Source organism: Anolis carolinensis, chromosome 5 (assembly GCF_035594765.1).
Source record: "Anolis carolinensis isolate JA03-04 chromosome 5, rAnoCar3.1.pri, whole genome shotgun sequence".
Classification (NCBI taxonomy): domain Eukaryota; kingdom Metazoa; phylum Chordata; class Lepidosauria; order Squamata; family Dactyloidae; genus Anolis; species Anolis carolinensis.
In genome coordinates, this window is record NC_085845.1 from 191,553,259 (window position 1) to 191,564,234 (window position 10,976).

Below are 10,976 nucleotides of genomic sequence, written 5' to 3' on the forward strand. Positions count from 1 at the left end.
CTTTTAACTGAAAGGATTCTGAAAAGCACTCTTGCAATGTAATAGTGAGATATGCTGGGATAACATCTGGTAAAAGAAGTGAATTGTGTGAAAACATTACTCTGAGAGGAAAAATGGCCAGAATCTTTTTGTGTGGAGGAACCTAGATTTTATAATATATTTTTTCAATATTTGTACAGCTTCAGTAGTTCTGAAAGGACTTTGTAACATGGATAATGTAAACTGAATGTCATAACTGGGAGGTTTAAGATCACAACAAATCTTTTTTAAAAGGAAACAAGAAAAACAGTGTGACTCTCAGCAAATAATTGCTTAACAGCATGGTATAAAAGTGATACTTTCACTTTATAGTTAATCCAGCTAAACCCCCAAGCCAGTATAGCTGCATAGTCCTTGCTTAATCCATGTGTTTGCCCTAGTTTTAGTAACTGCTATAGCGAACCCATCACCATCTGTCCTTCTCTTTACTCTGTTGGCAGAGCAAGGTCAGTAGAAGAGCATCACATATGGAAACTGAGTCCTACAGAAAGCGATGATCTAATGCCCATTGGCACCAACCTTGTGCTACTTACATACAGATCTAAAAGGGATGGCAGTGCTTCCAGGGATAGTCCATTATTTATTTGCCAGCTCCAGCTTTTAGCTGTGATTATTAGTTTTCAGGCTGAAATATAATGAAAGCCTGAAAACCAGGAGTTCTGCTAGACATGTGGGGATATCTGATAGCTGCAAAATATGCTTTTCTCATTAATTACATTGATTGCCTTGTATTACGACCTCTTAAATGCACTTTCAATGCTGTTTTGTTATTTTGTAGGCTCACATTTTCCTATTGGAGTTGTGCCTCCCAGAACGAAGTCACCAACTCCAGAGTCTTCAACGATAGCATCATATGTGACTTTAAGGAAAACTAAGAAGATTGATCTAAGAACGGTATTTAACACCATTCAACTTCCTTCCCATCATAATGTTCCACCAGCATACCTTGTCTGCCAGAGGTTTCACATCAGGGCAGCAAAGTTTGGTTGCTCTTAACACCACCACTGTTTAGTACAGTGTCATTTTGTTATTTGCACAGAATTCAAAAATAGTTTGATTATCGCAGCAATGGTCCAATGATTTCTGTAACAATATGTGTAGATGTACAGTATTGGACATTATGACATTCTGTACAGTATTGGACATTTGGATGAGAAATTTTTCATTATTATAGTGATCAAGTTCTAGTTCTCCAAGACTGTAGATCATCATTTTAGATTATGTGTTGTGATTACAGGCAATAATGATTATGGGATTTTTCACAGTTCAGTGTAACATATTGATGAGAAAATGTCATGGCATAAATGTTATAATCTTGCCCTCTATATAGTTAGCTTTAAGTGCTTCAAACTGTGCCCATTTTTAAAGTTTTCATATCAGTAAAATGCATTCCAGTGCAGAGACAGAGGCCTGCTCTTCAAATACTATTTATTTTTGAAAATGTATTCTTACAATACTTTTGATTTCATTTCAAGGAAAGGCCTAGAAGTGCAGTGGAGCAGTTATGCTTGGCAGAGACCACTCGACCTCGAATGACTGTGGAGGAGCAGATGGAAAGAATAAAGAGACACCAACAGGCTTGTCTGAAAGAGAAGAAGAGAGGACTGAATATCATTGGTGTCACAGATCTGTCCCCATCACAAAGCCCATCCCTTGTCAGAGAGAATCCTTTTAGATGCTCCCAGGTACACTACTTGTTTGGTTCTTTCATAGCATATTTTTTGAAAGGGAGAAAGCTACAGACATCTCCCACGTAGTCAACATGTTAGGGGCCACAGCATTGTCCAAAAGTGGAAATCATCAAAATTGGGAAACATTGGGGACCAATGCTCTGGTCCCTAAACAGTTAAACTATATTCCCACAAATGCTGAAAGAGAATGGTCCTGACAGGAAGATAAGCACTATTCTTAAAACACCCCCCCCCCCCTTTAAAAGAAAAACAAGCTCTAAATAGATGGGAAATAGAAAATAAAAGCTTTTGCTTACGGTTTCCTGACAATTGCCATCTCAGGTGATTATCTTCAGAAAAGATAGAGGATTACCTGGATAGATATGTAGGGCTCCAGACTGATATTCAAGGAAGTGAAACTATGGTGTTTCTGGTATACACTTTGTCTGAAAAAAGATTATTTTTAATGAAGACTTGATGGATACATTCTTGAGTTTGAGTGATTAGACATTTAGAGCAAGTCATTAAAGACATTTTGTAACAATTGGGAACCCATTATTGTCTTTTTGCAGAAAAAATGAATGAAAACTGTAAGTTTTGATAATCAGTAAGCTTGTATTAACCAAAAAGGTATGGGAATTCTGTGTAAGATTAAAAGAAGTCAGATTAATACTTAATTTTATCATTGCTAAAATAGAAAGAAGTTGTGGTTTTCTTTTATTTTCTTGATTCTAGCTGTTTCGTTTTCTGTTGCTGCTTTCTTTTTTGTAAAGTTTTGCACAATGTAGTCTAGTGTATTTTAATTTTTTTAATAGAAAGTATTTTGTAAAAGAAGGACCAGTGCTTGTGCCCCACCAAAGAATTTTCCCCCTTTGGTGCTTCTGACGTTTTGGAGAATTTTGAGCATACTTTTAACATAACTCTTTATAATAAAAGTTAGGCAAAACCTATTGTTTCCCTGAAGTACACCTTTGATATGTTTGCACTGGCCATTATAGGCCTATAATATTAAAGAAAGCCTCAATTATTTGGTGCATATTAAACATTTATCATTGTATTTCCTGTGCTGTAGTTTTTCTGTCATGTTTGCATTGAAAATCCACATACATACACAGAAAGATTCCAATATTGCATGCATATTTTCCTTGATTTCTTTCCCAACTATGTTAACAACCTGTACATCTATTCTAACTGTCCAATATCTGTTCTCATTATGATAATCTTTTTGATTCAGAAAACATAAAATCTTTTTTGCAGAACCAAAGGAAGGATGATTTTGAATACATTACCAATGAATTAGAACATGCCATTAGAGTGAATGATGTCAGCCAAAGTCATCAGAATTGTGTTGAAGATATATCTTGGCTGAAGGAAAATGATCATGCAAATGAACATAAAGGTGGCTTTAGCAGACAGGTACTGATATCTCCTTAGCAGTAGATAATATCAGTATATATTTTAGGCATTGGAATCATGCAGCCAGAATTCTGACTTGCTCTCTGAGCACTTACAAAAAATTCAGAACTCTTTTTCTAAAATTCTTCCTTGGTTATATTGGCCTTAATGGACATAAAGCTTTTGAACAACTGGCCAATGTTTCAAATTGCTATTTCAGTTAATATGTATGTGAGTAGGTTTGGAAAAACAACATAATGTTGGCCAAAACATGAGGAAAAAGAGGAAATAAGGACTCAGTGTACAAATATATTTAAATTCATTCATCATGATCTCTTTAAAATGGAAAAGATATTATCACAGTGGTATTCTACTAGCTGTCCATGAAGCTTTAACCCCCCCCCCCCCCCCCAAACAACCCTTGATTTCTCTGCACTCCTGTTTTATGTCTTCTAGTTTTGTCTGGAATTAACTGGGATAGTTTATTAGAGCCTTCTTTTTGAAATTGTGTTAACTTAACTACTAGTGGTAAATTGACATATTGGTGCAAAGTAAATCTACAGTCCGTGTGATATTTTTAACAAAGCTGTTTTTTTCTCCTTTCACTTAGTAACATGAATAATTAACCATGATCATTTGCATTTTAATTAATATTTTCACTTACATTCCAGTTATCAAAAAGTGATGATCGGCTGTCCCCAGATATAGTAGACCAAAAGGAGGAGACTGTGGAAAAAGTTCATGAAAAGCCAACAGAAACAGAAGGCACACAGGATGTTGACAGGTAGAGTAAACCTAATGTATTGGTGGCAGGAGACATTTGAGATTTGTAGTCAAAGCTGTCATTAATCCAACATAGTTCCATCATTTTTAAAAACTTGTAAGGGTAATCTAGTCCCTTCCTGTTACATTTTATAGATGGGTCTTAAATGTCTTGTAGAACAGGTTTAAAGCATACCTTCATTTTAACATTATCCAAGTTTTTTTGGCACAGTAACTAAATCATTAAATGTTTTGTTTTCTTTAAAAGTGTTGAAGTGGTTTTGCTGAAAATAAACACCAATGTAATCAGTTACAGACCACTTATTTGGCATATGAAAGAAAACAGAATACTCAGTCCTGTGTTATGAAACATTTTGAAAAATTGTGATGAAATGAAACAGTCAGATTCACTTCATTGCCACTCATTTAAAAAACTTCATTTGGGCCAAGCTACGGTCAAGTATGTTGAATACACGGATCTTCTTGAAGCCGGCTGTCAAAAAGATAAGAGAAGGCACTACATAGAAGATGTCTTGTTGGTGTATCATTTCTTAGACAAGAACTCCTCTCATAACAGAAAGTAACTTTTATAGTTCTTTTGTCAGACGTTTTTGCAGGTGGCATTTTTCTTCCAGACAAATGAAAACTAACGTTTTTTTGGAAGCTAGAACATCATATTACTACTATCAAATTGTTTGTTTGTTTGTTTACAGTATTTATATTCCACTCTTCTCACCCCGAAGGGGACTCAGAGTAGATCATAATGCACATATACATGGCAAACATTCAGTGCCATTAGACGTATGACATATATAGACAAACACATATAGACAGACACAGAGGCAATTTAACGTTCCAGCTTCTGGCTTCATGAGGGTATGCTCGATTCCGGCCACAGGGGAGCTACCGCTTCACCATCCACTTATGACACCGAGTCCTTGATGGACTACTTCCTCATTCTTCCGCATGCTGCTGGAATTTCTTGCCCCACAGCTTGGAGAGAACAAATACATCCCTTCTTTAAAAACATTCTGAGTCTGTGTTTCTTTTCCATAGCAGAAAGACAAACATGCTTGAATATCACTTGTCTTTACTTAGGTTCCAATACTTTATAAGGGCCTTGCTTTCATTATTCTCAGACTATATAAAGTGGAGAAAGACTTAAGCTGATATTTTTTGGCCTCCTGAAGTCTTTTTAATATAAAAATGTGGGGTTTTTTTCTCCTCTCAAAAACGTTAAATTCAGAAATGCTTGGGTTACATATCAGTGTTATTTTTATATTATAAATCTTTATTTAGGTAGCATACAGTATCAGTTAATCCAGTTAGGAGTTGGAGGAAATACTAATCTTTCATTTTCCCTTCAGCCCAAAGAGCGAGGCCCCAGTTGTAAATCACAAACCTGAAAGCAGCACAGAAGAGAGTGAAGAAACTAGCCTGCCCGAGTTTCAGGAAGATACTCTGTCTTCCTTTGAGATTTCTGCACAAACTTCAAGAGGAAACTCAACAGCAGCAGGTTTGATTCAAAATACATTCATTTTCAATTTCATTTTTATCTGTCCTGAGTTCTGGCACAATTCATTAATGTCATAAGCATGTGCCAATGTGAGATACATAAACTAGCAGATCAGTTTGTGTCCAGGTAAAAACTGAAATGTTCAGTTAACCTTAGGGTAACGTACAAGCTGCTGCTAACAGGCTCAAAATTGTCCCATCATTTCCTATTTGATATTTTAGCAAAAGGTTCTAGGGACTAAATCTGAGAAATATGTGGGTTACCACTGAGCTACCAGTATGTAGTCCAGATTTCTCCAGACTGGGTCTTGAGTAGGTAGTTTTACTGATGGGAATTTTAGGCCAGATTGTCTGGAGGGACTTGACGCATTGGTCTCTCATTGGCAGGACTTCTGGAAATGAGATGCTGATCAGGAAGACTAACATGTTAATGTTTATTTCAGCCTAGATGTGTAAACTCATGTGGCTGAATCTACTTGTACATTAAAAAAAAAAAACCTCCTACCATATACAAAGCTATCATGCCAGGAAGAGAGGGTCTAGCTTTATTTTGTCCCTGAGCTTTCTAGTTACTGATGTATTTGACATTTTTGGTTTCGGGGCTTTTTTTGTGTTATCTACAGAGAAATATTCTATTTAGTGAGTCTCAAATAGTGCAGCCCTTTCACAGTTTTTCAGTGAGAGCTAGATTCAGAACAGAAAACTCCAGTGGAGAATAGTTGGGCATCTTTCTTTTATCACTGTGAATTTGGATCTCCATTCATCAACTGAGAGAAAACTGAAAGGTTTTGCTGTAGTAGCAACTTCCTTGGTTTTTGTATTTGCAATCCTCTTTAAATTAATGTAAATGCATTTTACTACATCATTTGGTTTGAACTCTCTATTGTCCTGCTATATTTTTATCATTTTGAAATCAGTTGGTCAGAGAGCTGCCTCTTTCTTTGTCCTGTTCTCCCCATAACTGACAGCGACAAGTCCCTTCTTTTCTCTATTGTCCTTTGTTTACCCAGCGCTGTCTGTATATCAGAGTTTGCTGGAGGTTCTTACTCTTGCTTCTCATCTGTTATAAAGAACAATGTGTCTCTTCCAGATACTTCTTTGGAATAAACAGAAACATCTATTCATATTTTTCAGCTCTCCCAGCTTCTGCGGAAACAATTCATGGCTGAATTACAGCATGGGCCTGTGGGAATAAGATACTGTACAGTCAGTTTTATAAAAACTATGAAATTCATAGTTCTGATGCTTTTGGCCACAGAGCATCGTTTTTATCACTTCATGGAAAATGTTTCTTCCAAGAGAGCTTTAAATACCCCCACGGTACCTTCAACAACTTGGAATTCGTTCTTCTAACACTGTTGTCTGCTGCTATGGATGCCATCCACATCGTTTAAGAGTTTGTTTCAATGTGCGGCCTACAATCAGAACCTTCACTTATGGGCTTTCCCTGGTGTAAGGTTTTTAGTTATCATTTCTATTAAGTTTTGCTTCCTTTTTAGATTTCCTCATGGGTTATTTTATAGATCACCACTTAAACCTCATTTCTGGTTTTAAAAATGGATCATGTATTGTCTTTATCTTTTGATTTGTAAATGTTTTAATAGCTATTTAAAATGTGCCATTTTTTCTTTTGCTATTTCCAAGTTCATGTGTGCCCTGTTTCTACTCTGTAATTATTTCTTGGTCAAGTTGCAGTGTCCGTTACTGCTATACTGTTGTCAACATAAACATAAAGCTTAGTTGTTTATTTTTTCTTCTTCTTAAACAATGAAGGGTTATGAATCTTGAGGTACTGGGCTCTTCCTCTGTTGGAAAAGGGTGTGTACAGCAATAAGCAGGTATTCAGTTCCCAGTTAATTTTGTGTACAAATGTAATTATGTTCATTGTGTATATATTATGCAATGAGCACAACCAATGTAAGTATAAGGAGCCACTTACTATTGTTCAAATGCAAATGTTCATATCTCATTTCTTTTATATCATGTTATAAATAAATGTTGATGTTCTTAAGCAATGGTTTGGATGTTGTATCCTTGACTCGGGATCTGTTTTTCATAGCACTGGAAATGGGTGAAGACTCTTTTCTTCCATTTCATGGAGTTCAAAGGAGAAGGCAGTAGGAATAAAGTGCAGTTTAGCGCACTTTCAATTGAGAATAAAATCAGAGCATCATGCTTATTACCTAGAATTAAGGACCTGGCTGAATCAGAAACTCTCCCCTCCACACACACAGCTGTGGCATTTTCCATGTCTAAAAGAAGCACAACCTTACAATTAAGTTGAAAACTACTTGGTTCAGATACCAATAAGATGTCCCCTGGCTAAATGTTGGCTGACTCAGTAAGAGTCTAATCGCTTAAAGCAGAGATGGACAAGTCCTGGGGATCTGGGGACCATTCCTTCCTAAGACAAGTCTCAAAATGAGAGAAAGGGGAGAATTCACATTCAATGTGGCTAGACTCCTAGATTTGTGCAGAAGAATGCATGGGGTGGTAAGGACAGTCAAGTAATGAAGGCCAAGCAATTTTACTGTGTTGCAAGCACACAATATACAGAAAGAACCAAGAGTATTCTGGAAAACTTATCTCTTGAGCAGTTTAAATCCAATGATTCAATTACTCTTGGTCCGTTGGGACTAACAGTTGGATTTAAGCCTGTATCTATAATGTGTAGTGGCTTTTAAATGCTAAAAATGCTTCATGTACTAACACCATCCTTGCATGGCAGGATAGAGGGAAGCTGGTTTGTGCACGATCATACAGCAAATCCATGGGTGAAAATGCTGGGGAGGGACTGTGTCATTGTGGGCTGCTATTGCCAGCCCTCCAAGCAGAAGAAATGATAGGTGATAGGTAATTCATTATTAAGTAGTAAAGCAGTATTATCATCCCAATGAAGAACTGAGGTATAATTATGACTACATCAGTTTGCAGTCCTCTTAAGTGCAATTGATAATTGATAAATTTCACCCAGCTGATTTTGAAGCACTTGAGGTTTTGACTATCCCATATCACAAAACCCATAACTCGGTTAAATCATCAGTTTAAAAGAACACTCAAAATAGTAAAATAACTAGTACATTCTTGTTGGAAGATAAAGGACTTTACTGCTGTTTTACATTCACACAGTATACTCAGCCATCTTATCTCTTCTGGTAAGCCATTCCACAGTTTAAGGACAGGTGAAGGAAAAGTCCTCTGGTCAGTTGTCACCAGCCTAGTCCTGGCTATCCAGGATAAACATCTCCCAGAGGACCTGAGTGTATGGGCAGATTATACTGGAGGAAGCAATCCCATAGGTAAACCATATAGGGGTTTAAAGGTAATATGTAACCTTTATTCCTTGTTCAGAAACTAATTGGTAACCAGTGCAGTGGTTTTAATATCACTCTGGTTGCTACGTTTTGAACTAATTTGGTTTCCAAACTTGATACATAGGTAGCTCAATGTACAGTGTATTGCAGAAGTTCAGTCTTGAGATTACACTATCATCTATAGATCTCCCAGCTCTAGGAAGGGGTGCAGCTGGCATAAGAGCCAAAGCTGATAATAGGACCATATGGCCTTTGCTCTCTATAGACAAATTGCAGCGTTGGTGAAAGTCAGCTTGGCTTTTAATCTTCCAAAAAGGTTTTTACTTCCTTTCTTATCAAAATTGGTCTCCTTTATGTGAGCCTGAACATACATTGTTGACTTGGATTTTTGACAACAACAAAAAGCTTTAATGAACTAATTTCTGAAACTATCCATTTGTAAATTAAATGAAAAAGAGTTTCAGAATCTATTTTTAAAGGCTTTAGTTCTCAACCTAAATCAAATGGAAATCTTTTTTATGCATCCCAAGACTCTCAGTTACATCAAATTCACGGGACATTTGCAGTTTCTCCTATATTTCTCCTTTTGATAAAAGTTTAGGATGCTGTTATCCATACAGTAAATGACTGACTGCTGTGTTGGTTTCTGCATACAGTACACACCAGGAGGTGCGGGTGTTCTTTTCCAGTGAGTGACCCATTAGGGTAAGGGGACACACACGCTCTACAGATGTTCATGCCCTTCAAAATCAATTACATCTCCTTCCATCTGGACTCATTGTTCTGAGAAGGGTAGCAATTTGTTTCTTTCATCATTTGTGTGGAAATACATCCCCTTCCCTTTCCCTCAAAAAAAAATAATAATGGGAGGGGGAAGAGAAGTCATTCCGCATTCTGTGCTCAGAGATGATTCGGCTCCATCATGTTACTACATTTGCAGAATGATCAAGACTGCTTTCCCCCCTAACTTAATAAATGGTAAGTTCTCAGGTTTGAGCATTACTTCATTTCCAGGTAGCAGAGCTCCTTTTCCTTCCATGAAATCCTAGGTGAGACTATGCCTGGCCACTGTATGGCAATATGGTAACTTTCTTTCTGATTGTTTGTTAGTTTATGCCACAGCATTAAAGAAACCTTAAATTGATTGGTAGTATAGATCTTTATTAAACATGAGAACATTTTTAAATTTTCAGTGGGGATTTTTAAATACTTGATTTTTAAACAGTACATACACATATCTTTTAGAAGATGTTCACATCAGGCCTTCCCTTTGATGGCATATTCCATGTGTTCATTCTTTCTCCAAATTGAAAATCACTTGTGAGATTGCTCACCTGTTTTTAGAAGTGCTTGTAATTTTTAAAAAATCCAGTAAGGATCACGTTACAGTCTTCATAGAAAGTCAAGCGAAACTTCTGCCCACTTCTTCTGGACTCCTATCATCGCAGCTGTGTTAATTTCTGTTTAGTTGTGTCTTTGGCTTCTTTAGCACAGAGTGTCTCATCTGATTTTTATCATCACCAAGTGTGGCAGAGAAGTATAGTAATTAATGTCAGGCATTAAACTAGACATGGTATTGTACAAGTCATTTTGCCTTGTGAAACTTTAAAAGCTGGCTTGCAGGAGAAAGATAAATTAAGACTGGCGTAGGTGGTTAACTATTCCAATCCAAATTTGGGTAGTAAAGGTAAAGGTGTTCCTCTGACATTAAGTCTAGTCATGTTTGACTCTGGGGGTTGGTGCTCATTGGAATACAGTTAACCATTTCTAAGCCAAAGAGCCGGCATTGTCCCTAAACACCTCCAAGGTCATGTGGCCGGCATGACTGCATGGAGCACCATTACCTTCCCGCCAGAGCAGTACCTATTGATCTACTCACATTTGCATGTTTTTGAACTTCTAGGTTGGCAGAAGCTGGGGCTAACAGTGGGAGCTCACCCTGCTCCCCAGATTTGAACTGCCGATATTTCGGTCAGCAAGTTCGGCACCTCAGTGGTTTAACTCACTGCACTACTGGGGGCTCCTTTGGGTAGTACATTTGCTATTATGGGAAATGTCAATTAAAGCTTCCATCCTCTTCTTTGATAGTCCCATTCCTTCTTGTCCTTTCTCCCAAGAAATTGCAAGGCTAACAACAGGAATACTGCCACAACTAGTTTGACACTAGGATTGAGGAGATGTAGATACAAAGCGTACCCAGTAAGAAAAATAACTCTTCCTCGTCCAAACCTACTTCACAGGGTTGTTGTAAGGATCACAGTGTAGCCAAGCATTTGTCTCT

The 10,976-nt window shown here is 37.2% G+C and overlaps 1 protein-coding gene across 12 annotated transcripts in view; it reads left to right on the forward strand.

Moving 5' to 3' along the window:
* Positions 1 to 7,392, forward strand: part of plekha5 (pleckstrin homology domain containing A5) — a 203,891-nt gene extending 196,499 nt beyond the window's left edge. For all 12 annotated transcript variants that reach the window (XM_008110373.3, XM_062983151.1, XM_062983147.1 and 9 more), the window contains 6 exons: positions 818 to 933; positions 1,515 to 1,724; positions 2,967 to 3,125; positions 3,776 to 3,888; positions 5,234 to 5,382; positions 6,516 to 7,392. In XM_008110373.3, the coding sequence (XP_008108580.2) occupies positions 818 to 933; positions 1,515 to 1,724; positions 2,967 to 3,125; positions 3,776 to 3,888; positions 5,234 to 5,382; positions 6,516 to 6,550 (782 nt within the window). In that variant the 3' untranslated portion in view covers positions 6,551 to 7,392. The remainder of the gene's footprint in view (positions 1 to 817; positions 934 to 1,514; positions 1,725 to 2,966; positions 3,126 to 3,775; positions 3,889 to 5,233; positions 5,383 to 6,515) is intronic.
* The last annotated feature ends 3,584 nt before the right edge of the window (positions 7,393 to 10,976 follow it).